We start from the raw sequence: 18,828 nt of genomic DNA, 5'->3' as shown, positions 1-18,828 counted from the left end.
TGATACATCTATGTCAGTACAAACTAGTGCTACGTGCCTACGTTGTGTTTATTGTGCGACATATATACAGTGATTCATCCTAGAGGCCTCCTCCTCTAGCGTCTTTATTCTGGATTGCCAGTCTCACACGTGGCGCACGGCTCCAAGCTTGCCGGTGGAGCTGTATACTGTCTCTGTTGGCGTCATCGATGGAAAGATTTATGCCACAGGATTATGCGATGATGACGATCCCAATAATAATTTGAAGTTGAAGAATTCACTCTCGCTTTTCGACCCAAAAACACAAGCTTGGGATCCTCAGCCCTTCCCCTGCCGTCAGACTGTCGGTATGTTTGACCCCCACAGCGCATCTATTGACGGAAAGTTACATGTGGTGGCTCATAAAACGATGGCTGCTTACGATGTCAAGGAAGCTAAATGGGACGTACTCTCTAATCGATCAATGTATGATCACATGGTTCCTAATTCTTATTGCCAGATAGATAATGTTGTCTACTCGGCTTCTCCGGAAGCATTCAGATGGTATGACATCCAGGCAGGAAGGTGGAGAGTTTTGCAGGGTTTGGTTGGACTACCCATGTTTCGTCGTGATTCTGTTTTCAGATTGGCTAATTTTGGTGGAAAGCTAGCTGTTATGTGGTGGCAGACGATCTGTTTTTATACCGGTAAGAAGAAGATTTGCTGTGCGGAGATTGCGCTTGAAAGGCGCAGCAGCAGCGCAACTTGTGAAATTTGGGGGAAAGTTGAGTGGTTTGATCATGTGCTTACCCTTACAGCACATGCATTTGATGAATTCATCAGTATTATTGCTGCTACCGTTTGATGGATGGATGTGTCGCAAGGCTTCAACTTTTGTCTTCTTTTAAGTCTATGTGATAGACCAAAAAGTAGAGGACACAAATTAAGGAAACCTGGGAGATGGAATTGAGTCAGTGAGTGGAGTAAGGAGGCTCACCTGTAACGAAGTATTATTGTGCTTTGATTTGTATTTGTTTAGTTTATTTTACATCAGTTCGTTTTCGGTGTTGTTCTGTTTCGTAGTTTTAAAATTAAAATCACTTTCTGTTGTACCCTTGTTTAAAAAGAGAGCATTGTAACGTATAAGAATCATCTTTGAGCTTGAAGGCAAGCATAGTTCTCGTTTTTTTCCGAATAAATGAAGCAGGAGATCAAAAATTAAGTTTCTTTTTTATTTACACCCGTATAATCATCTTTAGCATGCGACCATTCTCAGCCTTTGGTTTCGTGAATGAGTTGCTCAAAACCCGCATATGAGAATGTCTTTTTGAAAGCTACACCATCAACGAGGAAAGAGTCTCTCATATTGCCACCAGGAACCTGCAGAGAAAATCATGACATTAGCTTAGATGCATCATTAACCTGGCTTTACAGTATTAGGCACAAATGGGATGTCTATAACTTGACTTGGATCTTGAAGAATCTCAATCAAAGACAACTTGTTATAGAAGTCAATCATATGGACCCTGTAGCACTAAGCCAATTCACACTTCCCCGAATCTAACTGGACCTAGGAAATGATGCAATGAATTGAGGCAGAATGCAGCAGATAGGCATTTGTGGTACAAGAATGCGACTAGAAAACTGCTTGTTAACAAGAAAATACTATCTTAATGGATTGCAAAAGCCATGTAGAAATCCATTATTGTGTAAAATTGAAGTCGAACAATAAACAGAACACAGAATTAGTTTGGACATAGATGTATAGTGATAAAAAAACAAAAAAAACCATGAAACTTTTTTTGACATAATATGCAAAGCCAGTTTAAGACATTCCCAGAATTCTTAACAATGAAAGAGACACAACAGATTTGAAGTATTAAAAAACAAAAATGTGTTTACCTTCTTGATCACAATCAGATTAAGCCTGTCGTCATTCCCAATAGCCATTACAGCATCAACAACCATTGTAGCAAAAAACTCCTTTTCCCCACCAATAAGCTTAGATGAAAGAGTAGTAGCAGCGCATTTAGCCAACAAACCTTTCTTTTCCTCTACACTCTTCCCCTCGATGCTAACAGCGAGTGCTTTAACCTTCTCAATTGCCTACATCAATAAAAGAGTAGTGATTTTAAAGTGTTAAAAGATCCAACAATTAAAAAAAAATACTTGTAACTGTACTAACGAAAAGAAAAAGTACAAACCAAAGTGCAAGCAGTGCGGTAACTCCTGATTAAATTCTGAGCGTGAACACCATCCTCAATAAATGGCTTAGCCTCCTTCAAAAACTCTGCTGCTAGAAGAACAACAGTAGTTGTCCCATCACCCACCTATAACCAAACAACAGACCATTCAGAGTATATGTATGTGTCAGAAAAACAAAACCATAATAAATAAAGGAAAGAGATACAATTTTGTGGCAAACTTAATATACTGCTAGACGACTGCAGTACTAACTAAACTACGCAATAAAACACTAGCCTTACATAAAACTAAGTTCAAAGCAAGAAGCAACCCGAATATAATTCTATCCAACCAAAATAAGTAGTTCCAAAAAGTCCAACACCCTTCAAAGATTGATTAACTACGTTCAGACAATCCTCTTAGCCAATAGATCGAAGCCAACACTAGTGGAATTTATGTAACTGCAGAAACTGGCTCAAGTCACAATGAGTAGCTTAACTAACTGAGTTTGTTTAGGAATTGGAGTCGAAACGAAAGAACGGTTCAAGTACTAACATCGACTGAAACAATTACAGTGAAATTTTGAGAACTAAGGTTATAGCAGCTCATCACTCAAATCAATAACTGACCGCAAAGGATTGAAAAATTATTCTCTTATCAGAATCCAACAGACACATGAAATTCAAATCATACTAACATTTGAAATCCCAAGTAAGAATTCGTTCCAGGATTCGATGAATTTTGGTTGCTGAAAACGTCATCAAATGAACAAAAAGTTGGAAACTTTTAAAGCTTCTGAAAGTCAACTGGGTCTTCATATCCAAGGCAAACACACGAAGTGAAAAGAAAAGAAAAAAAAAAGTAAAGCTTTCCAATCACTAAAGTAAAACAAAGAACCGGAGGGTTAAGACCTTCTTTACCGGTGGGTTCAACCCCAGTCTGTTAGTGTTTTGTTGCCAAAAAAATAAATCAGAACAAAAGAAAAAATATAAGGAGAGTTGTTATATAGTATATCTATTTGTGATCTAAGAGACGCTACGTGTCAGCGTGGTATTGGGTGAACGGAAAAATAGAAAACGTGGAAAATTTTTTTTTGCTTCCCTCGTTTTCTTTCTCTTTCTCTCTCTTTTTCTCTCGCGATTGCGAGAAAACGAAATTTTTTTTTGGAATTGTCTGGGTGTGGAGGAAGAGGAGATTGCTGTCGAAGGAGATATTCATCATCTTGAATTGATGAGTCAGCCGTGTCCCATCGCGATATTTTGATTGAATCGTGAGTCGGCTCTGATTGCATGTAGGAGAGGCGATTTGGAAATTAGGGTTTCGTGAATTGGGAGTCCACTCAATCGGAAAAGATTGAATCAATTGGAAGCAGAGGGTAAGTTTCTCAATTCAATTACTGATAGAATCAATTTTGATTAGTGTTTGATGATTAGGGTTTTTTTATTTTGGATCGAAAATTAGGGTTTCTTTATGTTTCTTAGAAAATTAAGATTCTTGGTGTTCATGTGTTCCGTTTTGATCCTTACTTTAGCAGATGAGTACTTTTTAACTCCGGTTATGATGAATTTGAAAAGATTTGGCCATGAATGTATCGCAATATGCTGATTAAAGTTACTAACTTGATTCAACAGAAGCTATTTGTTGTTTTTGGTGTTGTTATTTGTGTAAGCTAATGATGATCCGTTTTGGTTAAGTTTAGATAATGTGTGGAGATGGATATGTAATTGTTTCGATTCTTGACACATGATTGTTTTTTGTGTTGTTATTAGTTGTTTTTGATGTTGTTATTTGTGGTAGTTAATGATGATTTAGTAAATGTTTCTGTTTTTGACACATGATTGTATAATTTTAGAGTACATTGTTCTTGTTCGATTTAGCTTGTTCATGAATGATTAATTTTATTTTGAATTTGGGCTTCATTAACCGTGGATCTGTCTTTTGTTTTGAGGTTAAATGGACAAACATGGATTGATGCATTGATGAGTATAGACTGTGAAGGATCTCTTGAGTATGGACAAACATGGATCTCTTCGGCCATGAAGGAAGGTAATCATCATCCTCAACTTTTTTGCATTTATTTGGTGTTAGTTAAAGCTTTTGTTTGTTGGTTGTGATAAATAGATTTAGTACTTGCTAGTGTAGGTATTAGTGTAGTCTTTGATGTTATAGCTTTTGTTTGTTGGTTGTGATAAATAGGTTTAGTAATTGCTATTGTTGGTATTAGTCTAGTCAGTCATTGATGTGTTAGTTGGGTGTGAAGATTTTCAATGTGCGGTTGTTGTAGTTTAGGTAAACACTTAATTTCAAAATTTAAAACAACATTAATATAAACTAAACCTTATAAATTCAAACACAAACAAAACACAAGTCCTTGCTTTAGCAATCTCTTGTTTATCGATAAACACAAACAAACACATCTCCTTCTCCCTTTAGCAATATGGATCCAAACACAACCCCTTCTTGCTTTATGAATCTCTTGTTTCTCATTTAACAAAACACAAGTCCTTCTTGCTTTAGCAATCTCTTGTTTCTCATTTAACAAAACACATCTCCTTCTCCCTTTAGCAATATGGATCCAAACGATTACATGAATCCTTATCGTCCGACCTCTAGCTATTTGAATTTGTTACAAAGTCAACTTGATACCCAAAACCTCGATTACTTTCCTTCTCTAAGTCCATGTTCTGAAGCTCCATCTTCACCTGCATCCCCACAAGAAAACTGCAAGTCAAGGCAAGCATGGTTACCAATAGATGATACTATGTTGGTCAGCGCTTGGCTCAACACTAGCAAGGATCTAATTACTTCCAACCAACAAAGACTTGCATCCTTTTGGGGAAGGATTGCGAAATACTTTGCATCCTGTCCGAATGTTGTTGGTCGGCCAAAGAGAGAGGCGAGTCACTATAAGCAGAGGTGGGGGAGGATAAATGACTTGGTGTGCAAGTTTTCTGGATGTTATGAGGCTGCGACTAGGGAGAAGTCTAGTGGACATAATGAAGATGATGTGATGAAGTTAGCACATGAGATATACTTTAATGATCATGGACATAGGTTTACCTTGGAGCATGCATGGCTTGTCTTAAGATACGATCAAAAATGGTGTGCCTCCACATCTATTAAAGGTAATGGAGTGAAAAGGGGAAGAGCGAGTATTGATGGGTCTGAACAGGATGCACACCATCCGATTGATGTGGATGAACCATTGCCCCGTCCAACAGGTGTTAAGGCGGCCAAGGGGAAGTCCAAAAAAAGCTCTAACACCCAACCGATTGATGTGGAGGAAGATGGGAAAGCTTACTTGGAGTTTTAGTTGGATCGAGTTTCGAAGATGTATGAGATGAAGCAGAAGGACTTTGAATTGAAAGAGAAAGAGTTCGCTATGAAGAAGGAGCATATCAAGCATGTAATGCTTGAAAATCTGATTGCTAAAAAGGATTCATTACTGAATCAGAAAAAGCTCTTAAGGAGAAGCTAATTGATAACATGATGTCATCAGGTTGAACTTTAGAAGTTTGCATATATTGTATGACCTATGTTCGAATGAACTATGTTTAAGTTTGCTTCCTTGTGTTTTTTTGTAATCGAATGAACTTTGTTTAACTTTGCTTCCTTGTTTGTGTTTAACTTTGCTTCCTTTATGTTTATGTTTATGTTTGTTTAACTTGGGATGCTTTATTAATCGATTGGTTTTGTTATTAATCAGTTGGTTATGGTAATTGGTTTGTCATTGTAATGCAGGTCGGCAAGAGGCAAGTCACTCTTACCCGTGACACTAAAAGAAGTCGTGTTTGTACCCGTGACACCAAAAGAAGCCGTGTTTGTTCACTCTTACAAGTACACCAAAAGTCACGCTTTACCCGTGTTTGTACTATAATTTTGTATTTTTTGAATTCTACCACATGTTTGTCTATCATTTTAGACCACATATTGTATCCAATGTTTGTATACCACAAAATTATAGTTTTACTTTGACCACAAAATTCTCTATATAATGTCCAAAGCAAGCACATAAAATATTCACACCAAACCGATTACCAACACTACTCCTTCTCAAAATTCTAAACACCAAAGTACCTATCCTTTATTATCCTTCTCTAAAAATGGCTTCTTCTTCCCAAAATGATGTTGATGATATACTTGATGAATGTTTTAATCAAACATGCGATCAAATCACCAACCATGTTTGGCAAAATCTTCTTACTCCACCAATCCAAAGTCAACCACCACCTAAACAAAAAAAAAGCGAATTCACATTGAAAGAAATCGAGAAGTCGGTCATGACCACTTGTGGAATGATTATTTCAGTGAAGATCCTACTTACCCACCCAACATTTTCCGTCGCCGTTTTAGAATGAACAAGTCATTATTCATTCGTATTGTGGATAAGCTCGCAAATGAAGTTCCCTATTTTCAACAAAGAAGAGATGTTACCGGAAGGTTGGGTCTGTCTACATTGCAAAAGTGTACAGCAACAATTCGTATGATGGCATATGGTTCTGCAGCGTATGCGTTTGACGAATACCTCCGACTTTCTGAAAGCGTGGCACTATCATGCTTGGACAATTTTACAGATTCAGTCGTAAATTTGTTTGGAGATGAGTACTTGAGAAGACCCACACCAGCAGATCTTCAAAGACTACTCGACATTGGCGAGTTTCGCGGATTTCCCGGCATGATAGGAAGCATCGATTGTATGCATTGGGAGTGGAAGAATTGTCCCACCGCATGGAAAGGTCAATACACCCGCGGATCTGGAAAGCCCACAATCGTTTTAGAGGCGGTGGCTTCGTATGATCTTTGGATCTGGCATGCTTTTTTTGGACTACCAGGTACATTAAACGATATTAATATTCTTGACCGATCTCCAGTCTTTGATGATATTTTGCATGGTCGAGCTCCTAAAGTTAAATACAGTGTCAACGGACATGTGTATAAATTGGTTTACTATCTGACGGATGGTATTTATCCAAAATGGTCTACTTTTATCCAATCTATTCCACTGCCACAAACTCTAAAAGCCTCTTTATTTGCAAGACAACAAGAAGCTGTGCGTAAAGATGTAGAGCGTGCTTTTGGAGTTTTGCAGGCTCGATTTGCCATAGTCAAAAACCCGGCTCTTATTTGGAATAAGGTAAAAATTGGGAAAATAGTGAGAGCGTGTATCATACTGTACAATATGATAGTAGAGGACGAACGAGATGGGTACACTCTATTTGATGAAACTGAATTCACACAAATGAAGTCAAGTAGAGCTTCAGAAGTTGACTACACGCTTCCAACACCCAAGCCTTCATGTGTCGCTACTATGGACAAGAATCGAAAGGATGTTCGTGATCGAGAAAAAAATAAATGCTTGCAAGATGATTTGGTTGAGAATATTTGGGCAAAATTTGGAGCAAATCAGAATTAAAATTAATCATTCTCTCCATTTATAAATTGCACTTATGTTGTAATATGTATTCATGTTTTTATTATGTTTTGTATGTTTGGAAATTAATTAAAATGCAATATTTTCTAATTTTATAAAATCTTAAATGTTTACACATTTATACCACTTATATTCTATTTAAAATTTTTAAATTTAAATAAACAATATTTTCAAAAATAAAAATAAGAGACCCAAAATAAGAACTTTACTAATGGAAGAGAAAAATTTATCTAAGAGATCATGGATTCTTAGATACAAAATTAATTCATAAAAATCTTAAGATACCTCTTCTTGGTGGTTCCTCTAACTCAACCGGAGAGTTTAAGTTTCAGCCAGTGGAGTGTGGCTTTGACTTATCTTAGTCAACTCTCCTAGTTTTATGATTTCTTTATTTTCATAGTCTTTTTTTATTTTCTTCTAGTTTTCGGCATTAGAAATATTTGTATTTTCTTTGATTAGTTCATATGGATAATGAATTTTTATGTGGTGGTCTTTGTAGTTGGAAGATATATTTTGTGTTCTTAGTTCTTACTCATTTTTCTCTACGAAAAGCGAATCTAAAATGCACTATCTCTATAATCAATTTACAAGTTAGAACAATGGCTAAGCTTATTAAAGTGAACGCTGGATATAATTAGGATTTCTAATGGGATAACAACAAATTGCGTTTTGTGTGTATCGCACTAAAAGCCAATCCAAACGGTGCATAAAACACTTTTACTACTTTCTTATGCCCTTTTTCTTTGGCTTTGGAAACGTTTTGTAGAAAAGCCAAAGTTTTGTAGAAAGAAAAGTCAAAGTTGAGAAAAGAAAACTTAGTATTATTACCATCACATCGTTTGTTGTCAAGAAATAGATTGGTTTAACTAAAAAAGCAGGTTTGCTAATTCTATTATACTTCATTTCATTTGTAGAAACTAATCTATATATCGCAATTGTGTAGATAATATCTTTTTTTGTTTGTTCTGTTCTTGTGGTTTAGATCTGGTTGATCAATTCAGAGATATTACTAAAAGTTCAAACTCTAGATTTATCTTCGGGGTCGACTGCTTCACTTTTGGTAAAAGTTTTTTTTCTTTCTCAAAAAGACTTTTAACAGATTCATTGTCTTTTCACTTGTCAATGAGTCAAGACTCATCATGTTCTTTGATTCTCCGTCTGAGTCGCATTCATTGATGTTAATATGGTAACTTCTTTTTCAATTTTCTTGAAAACTCATTGCACCAATTCGCATTGTGTTCCATATTTTTCATGGTATGGTCTCTAAAATCAACTATGTATCGCATAAAATACAAGAAACAAAAATAGCCTAAATGTTTGAATCAAACATAAAACGATACGGAATTGAAACACAAGGGAGATCGAGTTCCCCAAACAATTTGGTTCATTTAGGTAACCAAAACTGAAGTTTCAATGAATCAAACCAAATCAAAATACATTCACAATCTAAGAAAACAAAATGTAAACCATCCCACCCTCATTTACATCATCATCATCGTCAGCTTCATAGCGTCATGCCGTCATCTCCTCGACTTATCACACATATTCACATTACGTCCTAATTTTGACAACATATTGTATATATGATGTAGTCTTGGTTAATATTCATATTGGCGGAAAAAAAAAATGACGACGACAAAGTTGTAGTAACAAAAAAAACGAAATACTAAAATAATTCCGACAAAACCCGTAAAATAATTACGAAACTGTTCCACCTAATCTGTAAAAACCGTTGGAAGTAATTAAGCAAAATAAAAAAAAATTAACACATCTGAGAGCCTTGGAAATTGAAACAACAGCTAGTTCTGCTGCTGATGTCATAAACATCAATGACGTCATCCACATCCCGACCAGGAGATGGCGAAGGAGTGAAGTACGGAGGAGAGTCGCACGGCGTCAAGAACGGTGTTGGATCGCCGGAATATTCCATGGGAACGTCAACTCGGAGTTCGCCATCAGTATCTACTTCCACAGAGGCCACATCATCATTATCATCTTCCAATTGATCCAAATCCTCTTCCTCGATTGTGAACAAAAGCCTCGACACTCGCCACTTGTCCGCAGCCGTCACATCCTCCTCCAGCGCCGCAGCAGCAACAGCATGCTCCTCCATCTGTACAGAAACGATTCCGGTACTTGGCTCAATACGAGAACGAGAGTGATGGTTCTTCTTGCAACACATCAAGAATTGGAAAATAACCTCTTGACTTGCCGGAGACGGTAAAGATCCGGTGCGGCGACAAAAGATGTATGAGAGTTCGGCGACAAGGATGAGGAGGAAGAAGAGTAAAACGGCGAGAAGTACGGCGCCGGAGTTGGTGAGGGCATGCATTGTTTAAGAGAGTGTGAACAAAAAAACAGTGACCGGGGTCGTACTGTAGTTAGAGCAGGGAGAGTTGACCGGCGTTTACCGGTTACCGGTTGGTCGGAGGAGGTTGGGTTGATGATGATGATTAATGATGTTGGAACTTGTTGGCAGGGGGACACATGAGGAGCTTTTTACAGGTAGCGTCAGCTTTTTTAAGGATCATAATTATCATATCCTACAAATTAATGATAGTTAATACTTGTTGTCTTCTTTGCTTCTTTTACATGTCTTTAAATATACGGTGTGTACTGTATGTGCTTCTCAATATATAAATTGTTCTGTTCTGCCAAAGAAGATCACAAAATGAGTGCTAGTTCTATTTTTCTTAAATATACAGAATGGTTGTTGTAATGTTACATCATACGGTATATATTTTCTCGAATGGTTTTGGTTTTTACCATTAAATATTCTACTTGTCTAATGTATATGCAATTAAGCATAGATAAGTGGACAAATGAATATGATGAATGTGTGTAGGCGTAGTAACACAATGAGACTCTTTCATAAACGGAAAAAAGTTTTATTATAGGTTTGAGACAATGTGAGAAATCAAACAAAGGATTGTTTTTAGCGTACAAGAAAGAGAAAAAAAAAACTCAGCTCACATATAACAAAGATTGTACCTTGTTTGCTATATAATAGTAGAGTTTCTAAATAGCAGCGAAGTAAGTTTTGCTGAGTTTAGGGTCGGGTTTCATTGACTTCTCACCTGGCTTCCATCCGGCTGGGCAGACTTCATCCGGGTTTTCCTGGATGTACTGCAACGCCTGCAACATTGAAAACGTATTAAAGCAAAGGTGAAAGGAAAAGAGTGGTTGTGGAGTTGTGTGTATTTTATTTGTATTAAAGCAAACCTGGAGGGTTCTCATTGTCTCATCAACGCTTCGGCCAATACCAAGATTGTTGATGGTGGAATGTTGAATCACTCCTTCCTTGTCGATTATGAAGAGCCCTCTCAGTGCTATTCCCTGTTCTTGCACAAACAAAGTTTCATGTCTTTATATTTATATCCCAAACACTTTTAAAGATTAAAGGAAGCCAAGTGTGAGAGGCTAACAGTTTACCTGATCATGGATGAGCACTCCAAAAGATTTTGCGATTGATTTAGTGACATCTGAAACAAGGGGATAGTTCAGATCACCAAGACCTCCAGATTTCCTGTCTGTTTGGACCCACGCAAGATGCGAGAACTGCATGGACAGACACACAAGAAGTATGCATGAGTCGAGCACTTTGCAAACAGATAAGAACACCGGTGATGTAGTTTCGAGTTTGGTGCTAGATTTTTTTCAATACCATCATAAACAATGGATGAGAAATTGAGATACAATATGATAGTAATTGTACAGTTATATACTTACCACACTATCAACAGAGACACCTAATACTTCTGTGTTCAACTTCTCAAATTCTGAGTATCGGTCACTGAAGGCAGTAATCTCTAGAAGAAAAAAAAAACAAAAGAAAGAGATTACCACACAGTGAATCTCAGATATTCAATTTCAATATACTTCTCGAGCAATCCCTAACCTGTTGGGCAGACGAAAGTGAAGTCCAAAGGGTAGAAAAAGAGAATCACATACTTCTTTCCAATGTACTCAGAGAGCTTGACCTGAAAAAAAATTCAGTAATCACCAATTAGTTTCGTGAACACAAAGACGCATAACACAAAAGACTCCTCATTTAGCTTCAAACTTAAATGTCTCACATTAACTAGAAGCATGAGAGCTATGTTTAACATTTGTTGTAGGAAACTAAATGAAGATAGAAAAGGAAGGCTCTTTAGACAAATATACCTTGATGAACTCTTGATCAAACACAGCCTCTGCCTCGAAATCAGGAGCCTTGTTTCCAACCAGTGGAAGTTCATCCTATAACACACATAAGTAAAACTCGTTAACGCATCAAAATCTATCTAAGAAGCAAAGATCAGTCAAATCAACAATCAGAGAACCAGTGTACTGCCTAAACAACATAGAACTCATCCAACAGACATATCAGGGGTAACAAGTATATCACAAATGTCACTCAATTCAAGCAAACCAGAGTATCAAATTGACAACCGTAAGAGAAAATGTCACTCAAATATTTCTGACCTTTTAGAGTAATCTGCAGAAAAGCACATCAATTTATATACCAAAAACCTAACCTTTAGAGCTAAATTAGTAGGAAGAGAGTGAATTCGAATTCCAATTCCAATGACACTGAACGAGAGAAAAAGGATCGACATTGATTGAGAGATAACTTATGGCCTGGGCCTTGACAGCAAAGCTCCGGCGAGAAGTGGAAGTGAGGGAAGAGCGTCGAGCAAAGCTGGACCGGAGAGAAGCAGATGCGGAAGGAGAAGAAAGGGTTTGAAGGAAAGAAACAGATGGAGAGGAAAGTGAAGACTTTACTGGAAAAACCCTAGAAGAGGGTGAAGAGATGAGAGTAGTTGAAGAAGCTACAGACGCCATTGGAAACACACTTTGTGACTCTCTCTCGAAAGCTACAAATGAAAACTTATCTATCTGCCAATCACTTCTCTCTTTGTAGTGGAAGCATGAGGTGGAGATAAAGGGGAGGTAGGAACCTGGAGAGATAAGCCCAACGACCCCTACACTCTTAAAACGACGTCGCATGAATCCAAAACGACACCGCATTGTGTTGCAAGCGAAAAAGATGCGAGTTGTTGTTGTCAGTCTTCTTCTTCAACCTTGTTGGGTAACTCCGTCTCTCCGTTGCTTGCTTCCTCAGATCGAGGGTTCGATTCCCCATAGCAGATTCAGGTGCATTGTTGTAATCTCTTCATTCTTCAACAACAACTTTCTCAACTCATTATAGTGTACAAAGTTTCGATTTTTTTTTCTCTGTATTTTGTTGTCCTCTGTTTCTCAGTTCCATCTTTAACTGATTCTCTTTTTCAGTTCTGGGAGAAGATATAGGTTGAATCGTGTGACTGCAGACATGGAGACTCAAAACAAACTAATGGAAAAAGCTAAAAAGCCTGTTAATTTCAGATTGTGCAGAGTGTCTGGGTATTTTATTTATCAATCTGTTTTCTTCTATCTTATTTGAAAAAATTTCGACTTTGATTATAATTTTTTACCTTATGATCGACTTTGATCAAGTTCGATGACGGAGATAATGGAGATTCAAGCTGAGAATCCCACATTCCATGTATTGTTTATCCCGGGGAATCCAGGTTTCACTCTATTCTTAAGCTCAGAATGCGTGTGTCTGTGCATGCACTTAGATATGACAATTCTGTATCTTGTTTTAGACATTGGCATTTTTTTCTTTCAGGTGTTGTATCATTTTACAAGGAGTTTTTGGAATCTTTATATGAGTTTCTTGATGGCAATGCATCTATAGTTGGTATGGCTCCTCTAGTCACTCCAGATTTCGAGTTTGTTTTCTTCGGTTCTTTGTGATTAGAAGATGTTTATTTATGAGTTTTGTTTGGTTCTTCTGCTCTCTCTAATGGTAGACTGGTTTGTTTTATTTGTGTAGCTATTGGGCATATATCTCATACGAGCAAGGTACTATAACTTTTTGTTTCGGATTTTGCATGTTTGCATTAATACTACTCTTCTCTCTCTCTCTCTCTCTATATATATAGATCTTAGTTTGTGGTTCTAAAGCGTGATAGCTCGATTCATGCTTTTGTTGTTTGCCTCCTTTTTAGGACTGGGAGTCTGGGAGGCTGTTTTCGTTTCAAGAACAAATCAATCATAAGGTAATAATAGTTGTTGGGAAAGAAGTCATTTCTCCTGATTGCTTTTGGATTTCAAAGACTTCAAGTTCTTGTATCGTTTATCCCATTGAAGTTAAAGATCTTAATCTGTTGTTTAATTATCATACAGATAGATTTTATCAGACAGGAGTTGGAGAGCGTGAAAGTTCCAATAGTATTGGTAAGAGTTACATAACATGTTTCCATTCACAGATTGCAGCATCTTATGACTGTAAACGTCCATGAATTGAGGGATATACAAATTCTCATGAAAATTTAAAACTTGAATCTTAATTGCTCTTGATAGGTTGGGCATTCTATTGGATCTTATATATGCCTTGAAATATTGAGGAAGTTCTCAAAGAAGGTAAAGACGGATTCCTTTTAAGTGTTATTCTTTCTCTCCGTGCTATGTCTGCTCTTAAATTCTCTGGAGTGCTTTTGCAGATGGTATATTGCATTGGCTTATATCCATTTTTGACTTTAAACCAACAATCAACAACGCAATCATTAATTGGGAAACTTGCAGCGTGAGTCCAATATATGTGATGAATCCTCCTCGATATGAAAAACCAATGAGATCATCTTTATTTAGAATGTTAGGAGATTGTGACCAAATCATGTTGTTGAAATTCAGGTCTTCTGCTCTGTCAGCTACAGCAAGTTTTCTGATTGCATCACTGAGTCTGTTACCTGTGTCAGCTGCACGGCTGCTTGTGTCCAAATCTGTTGGAGCTTCATGGTCTGATACTGCTGTTCAAGCTACTTGCACACACTTGAGGCAGGTATTAATTGTCTTCTTTCCATATTCACTGATTTTCTTGTGTGTTTACACTTGAACTTAGCTGTATAAATCATTGCAGATAGCCATTGCATCTTCTTTTATTTTCAGTTCTTATTCCCTACTAACTAACTATTAAGGCGAGTTAACTTCATCTGATGCTTGGTTCTTTCATTGCAGTACCACACGATGCGCAATGTTCTCTTTATGGCAAAGTCAGAGTTTACAGAGGTACTCTTCTGTCAACAATGTGGTCATATAAGAGTTTAGAGAGTCTCAGTGTTTACTCGGAAGCTCTAAAACAAGATCTCCAGCAGCGCATTTTTAGGTAACCCACTGTTTCATATTTGGCTTATAAGCTTGCAGCAGAGCCAGATTGGGATTTCATGAGAGAAAACCAGAGCAAGCTTGCATTTTTATTTGGCATTGATGATCATTGGGGTCCTCTGCAACTCTTTGAAGAGGTTTAAGTAGTTTCCCTTTTCCTCGATTAATCAAAAATGCATGTTCTTGCACATGAAGGAGAGTCTCTCATAGAATCCATTGTCCAGATTTCTAAGCAGGCTCCAGGTACTTCCTTATCTATCGAGAGGGAAGGTCACACACACGGATTCAGCTGCACGGTGGCTGGCTCAGAATGGGTTGCGCAGCACGTAGCCACTCTGATCAAGAACCGGTTTTCACAGCTCCAATAAAGTACATTCCCCTTCCTTAACACAGTAACCCGGTCTGTGTTTTGTTTGTTTTACTAAAACACAGTAGTTTAATAATAACTGTCTTTTGGTTATGTAACAAAATGTTTGGTTTCAGGTCTTGGTAAAACTGAACGACCGTTCGTATATACATTCTTATAGTTTGTTTGTTGGGGTTAAGATAGTAGCGAGTTGGTAAACCACAAATCGTCTTGCAACCACAAAAGTTGCATTAATTCTAATCTTAATCCAGTAATTCACGTTTAGTCAACTATAATTGAATACCCCAAACAAGAAAAATTAGCTTAGTTGGGTTTGACTTTCTAGTGTATTGAAAAAAGGTTGATTAGCTAACGCATTTGCAGAGCAACCCCAAAATACATTAAATGCATAATAACAAGAAATTGAGGCTTTGAATGAGAGATATGCTTAAATATGAAGGAAGGATGATGCAACATAAAGGTGACATTTAGTGAAATAAAGAAAAAGAAGAGATAAACCACAAAAGAAAAAGTAATTTGTATAACTTATTCAATTTATGTTTTCTTTGACAAATGAAAAAAAAAAGGATGTAGTAGTAATATTTAATTGAAGGGTGGAATTAAATTCGTATTTATCATTTCTTACGTAACGCTCATAATTCTCAACTGCCTCAATTACTACTATATGCATTTATATTTGTTTAAATGATTTTCATTACCCTTTTATATCTATTGAAACCTATCTGAACTACCCCCTCTTCAATTTTAACCAACTTTAATTCACCCCCTAGCATTATGAAAATAATACAATAGATTTTCTAAATTTATCATTTAGATTTTATCATTTTTCTTTTCTACAAGTCTTGTGGACACAAAATAAGATCTATAATATTGGTTCCCTTGGGGAACAATCACTAAATATGAACTCAAACTGGGGTTTAGGTTTGAGTTGTTGGGAGTCAAATATTGGTACCAAACTCAAAAGACTTAAATATTTGGTAGGAGTAGGACCATAGAGACTAAATTGTTTCATCTGGATCCTAGTACTCCAAATTATCTTTGCTCTGTCTGTGGCAACCAAAAACTCAACAACATTTTAATCAGTATAAAAAAACGATATGTCTTGCTAGATAACATAGTATTTTAGCCTATATCACCTCTTGGCGTTTACCTCTAGTTTCTTTTTTTTTTTTTTTTTTAATACTTTTGATGTGTCTGCCTTGTTTAACAGTTAAAGTGAATCTCTAACATTTCGTTTACGATAAACCAGTGTAATCAAGAAAACAGAGGAAATTACTCTAACCATGTGTAACAAAGATTGAGAAACATAATCCGGAGAATTTTTAGACATGTTCAAGAAACAGAGTTATACATCTCCAATTGCATAAAAGAGTTATTGATTAAGATTTCTTTTGTGAGAGAAACTCATCTTCGATAAAAGAATTAAAGATTTACATGAAAATTCACGGGAATAGCTAAAATTATAATGGCTGCATGGTAAAAAAAGAAGTAAACGTGGAAACGAAACAACAACAATAAATGTTTCATCAGTACTAAGCATCATATTATAAAAAATAATCTTTCATCCATTTTAAGCAAAGTTAGTGCTATTCACGCTCCACTTCAAGTCTGGTCTAAAAATGGAGCGTGATTAGCACTAGCCTAAAGACAAAACAACTATAGAGAAAAATCAAAAGGACAAACCATAAAAATACGGTTTGGATTAGTTTAGATTTCGGTTTGAGATCCCTCGATTACATACACACACAACAGAAAAAGAAACACGGGTTTGGATCAGTTCCTCCACCAGGTCTTCTTGCGTTTGGTGTTGGCAGCGGGAGCTGTTGTTGTAGCGGCAGAAGCGTTTTGATGATGGAGGAAATCGAGAAGAACGGTGCTTTTGCATTTAGGACATTTAGGGTCATCGTCAGAAAGCATAACGTACATAAGGCAACGAGGGCAACCTACAAGAACCATTGAGGTTGTTGTTGTGTCGATCTCGTCCTCCTGGTTCGTTTCAGACGAAACGCATGAGCTCGGTGAAGTTGAGTTGGATCGGGTCGGTGATCGAACAAGACTCATCTGGCTGGCTTGAGGAGGAGGCGGCGAAAGATTCAGCCTCAGCTCAATCTTAGGGCCGTTCTTGTTCCTCCGGCTCATCGATCTCTCTCTCCCTCTTTGGTGTTTCAGAAAGAGGTTTTGGAATTATTGAGAAAGTCGTCTTCTTGTTGGTTATGCTTATGCCATTTTATAAAACAAACACACAAAAGTTGGTTAGAGGAAGGAGAGAGAGAGAGAGAAAGACAGATGTATTCAGTAAGGCCTAATCTAATTATGATAGGTGAGATGTATATACTCCAATAAGTAGTACAACGATAATACGACTAGTCTCTTTAACTGCTAACAATTATTTTTGCTGAACCCGCCGAAGAGAAATAAATTATTTTAAAAATAAAATAAATGCCAATGCTGACATGTTTGTTTCAAAGTAAACTATAAATGTGAGCTCGGTGAAATCGTGTTGGTAATTCTAATTACTTCAAGTCTATATAGCTCATCTATGATCTCGAGCAGTGGACTATTTTTTTTTTTTTTAACATCACAAATTAAGATTCCAAATTGGATGAGAGCAAACGCAAGGCAAAGAAAAATCGCAAGTCCAACGTTTTTTTTCTTGGTTATAAAAAAAAGTAATATGCTTTGACAAAATGGGTTTTAACTTTTTGAACTGAAAGTAACCGTACTTTTAAGTCTTTTAGTTGCGCTAGGTATCTCCACTGACACGGTCCACGGAACTAGTCGAGCAATATACGTGCTAGATTTGTAGACGTAAACTCATTCATTCTAAATTCTAATGCATACATAGTACTGTACTCTCAAGTAATCTCAGCTTAGTTCAATATTTGGTTATATTTTTTAATGCTTTTAACTTATTCTCCATTTTGTTGTTTTATATCTGTTTGTGTGCAATGATACAGTATATACGTTTATGTATTAGTGTAATAGAATGTTATCAGTGTACGTTTATAAGTTTATTATGGGGTTTTAGTTTTGTAAGATTTGAAACAACAATATTTACTACTCTATTTTACAATACTTGCAGTCGTAAAAACTTGTAAACTAGCTTTGAACACTTAGGGTCATTTATAATATGGAGTAAACTAGCTTCAAGAAGGAAGAAATACGAATAGTATTTGTTGACCGAAAAGATATAAAATATAGTATTTGAAATGTATTAATGGAAACAGATAAACGTACATGTAAAGGTGTCTTAATCGAAGCGGTAAAGGAATTAAATGTATATAAATGTTAATCACAGGATTTACAAAATCTTCTAAAGAAACTTACAAGATATTAAAAAAAAAAAATGGCTACGTCAAAGTTAATTGTTACTATGACTTATTATGACTACAACAATAATAGTATCACGTAGCTTCACACCAAAAGCAAGCTATTAATATTGCAGTGTGAGTTAATTTCCCATGTGAAGTTATTTAATGACTTATTTTTTTTTTTGTAAGATTAAATTGATAAACACAAATTTATCATTTTTCCTATTAAAAACAAAAGATAATAAATATATAATAACACGGAAGAAGTAATATCTTCCGAACTACTAGTATAATAAAAGCTGGCAACCTTACAATTAATTTCATTTAATTGACACTATGACCATGCTTGGCTGGATTTACAATTAATGTTAAGAGATAAGTATGAA

General features: G+C 36.4%; 4 protein-coding genes, 1 non-coding gene and 1 pseudogene across 7 annotated transcripts; 2 read left to right on the top strand and 4 right to left on the bottom strand.

Annotated features, from left to right (window-relative positions):
• The first annotated feature begins 73 nt into the window (after nt 1-73).
• On the top strand, nt 74-1,129 carry LOC104767458 (F-box/kelch-repeat protein At3g08810 pseudogene; annotated as a pseudogene). Its single transcript, XR_015591435.1, has one exon. The product of XR_015591435.1 is annotated as an F-box/kelch-repeat protein At3g08810 pseudogene (transcript).
• Nucleotides 1,095-3,116, bottom strand: LOC147920207 (T-complex protein 1 subunit eta-like; the record flags this gene model as incomplete). Its single annotated transcript, XM_087500961.1, has 4 exons — nt 1,095-1,338; nt 1,861-2,064; nt 2,163-2,288; nt 3,054-3,116. Coding segments are annotated over 4 exons (501 nt in total), but the record flags the coding sequence as incomplete, so codon positions are not given.
• Nucleotides 3,117-9,153: 6,037 nt separating this feature from the next.
• Nucleotides 9,154-10,409, bottom strand: LOC104767456 (uncharacterized). The gene is made up of 2 exons (XM_087502739.1): nt 9,774-10,409; nt 9,154-9,686 (listed from the first exon to the last, which is right to left on the bottom strand). Exons 1-2 carry the CDS (start codon nt 9,903-9,905, stop codon nt 9,336-9,338), a joined length of 483 nt encoding a protein of 160 aa, XP_087358865.1. The 5' UTR covers nt 9,906-10,409; the 3' UTR covers nt 9,154-9,335.
• A 31-nt stretch (nt 10,410-10,440) lies between these two features.
• Nucleotides 10,441-12,500, bottom strand: LOC104764918 (2-Cys peroxiredoxin BAS1, chloroplastic). The gene is made up of 7 exons (XM_010488528.3): nt 12,191-12,500; nt 11,738-11,812; nt 11,472-11,553; nt 11,303-11,382; nt 11,006-11,131; nt 10,796-10,909; nt 10,441-10,708 (listed from the first exon to the last, which is right to left on the bottom strand). The coding sequence occupies exons 1-7, from the start codon at nt 12,395-12,397 to the stop codon at nt 10,592-10,594; spliced, it is 801 nt and encodes a 266-aa protein (XP_010486830.2). The 5' UTR covers nt 12,398-12,500; the 3' UTR covers nt 10,441-10,591.
• Nucleotides 12,501-12,548: 48 nt separating this feature from the next.
• LOC104764919 (uncharacterized) lies at nt 12,549-15,336 on the top strand. 2 transcript variants are annotated; one of them, XR_015591431.1, is made up of 13 exons: nt 12,549-12,709; nt 12,848-12,958; nt 13,052-13,125; nt 13,227-13,298; nt 13,434-13,462; nt 13,609-13,659; nt 13,787-13,837; nt 13,964-14,023; nt 14,104-14,186; nt 14,294-14,437; nt 14,618-14,668; nt 14,797-14,901; nt 14,989-15,336. XR_015591431.1 is itself a non-coding variant. In XM_010488529.3 (13 exons), exons 1-13 carry the CDS (start codon nt 12,561-12,563, stop codon nt 15,130-15,132), a joined length of 1,128 nt encoding a protein of 375 aa, XP_010486831.2. In that variant the 3' UTR covers nt 15,133-15,336. The 2 variants fall into 2 exon arrangements, 1 of the variants encoding a protein (XP_010486831.2); XM_010488529.3 differs by having other exon boundaries at nt 12,561-12,709; nt 14,294-14,441.
• Nucleotides 15,337-16,652: 1,316 nt separating this feature from the next.
• LOC104764917 (protein GL2-INTERACTING REPRESSOR 2) lies at nt 16,653-17,406 on the bottom strand. The gene has a single exon (XR_015591432.1). It is a non-coding gene; the product is annotated as a protein GL2-INTERACTING REPRESSOR 2 (transcript).
• Nucleotides 17,407-18,828: the final 1,422 nt, after the last annotated feature.

This window comes from Camelina sativa, chromosome 19 (assembly GCF_030686135.1).
Source record: "Camelina sativa cultivar CO46 ecotype springtype chromosome 19, ASM3068613v1".
Classification (NCBI taxonomy): Eukaryota; Viridiplantae; Streptophyta; class Magnoliopsida; order Brassicales; family Brassicaceae; genus Camelina; species Camelina sativa.
Note: the sequence above shows the minus strand (reverse complement) of the source record. Positions and strands in the feature narration are given on the sequence as shown.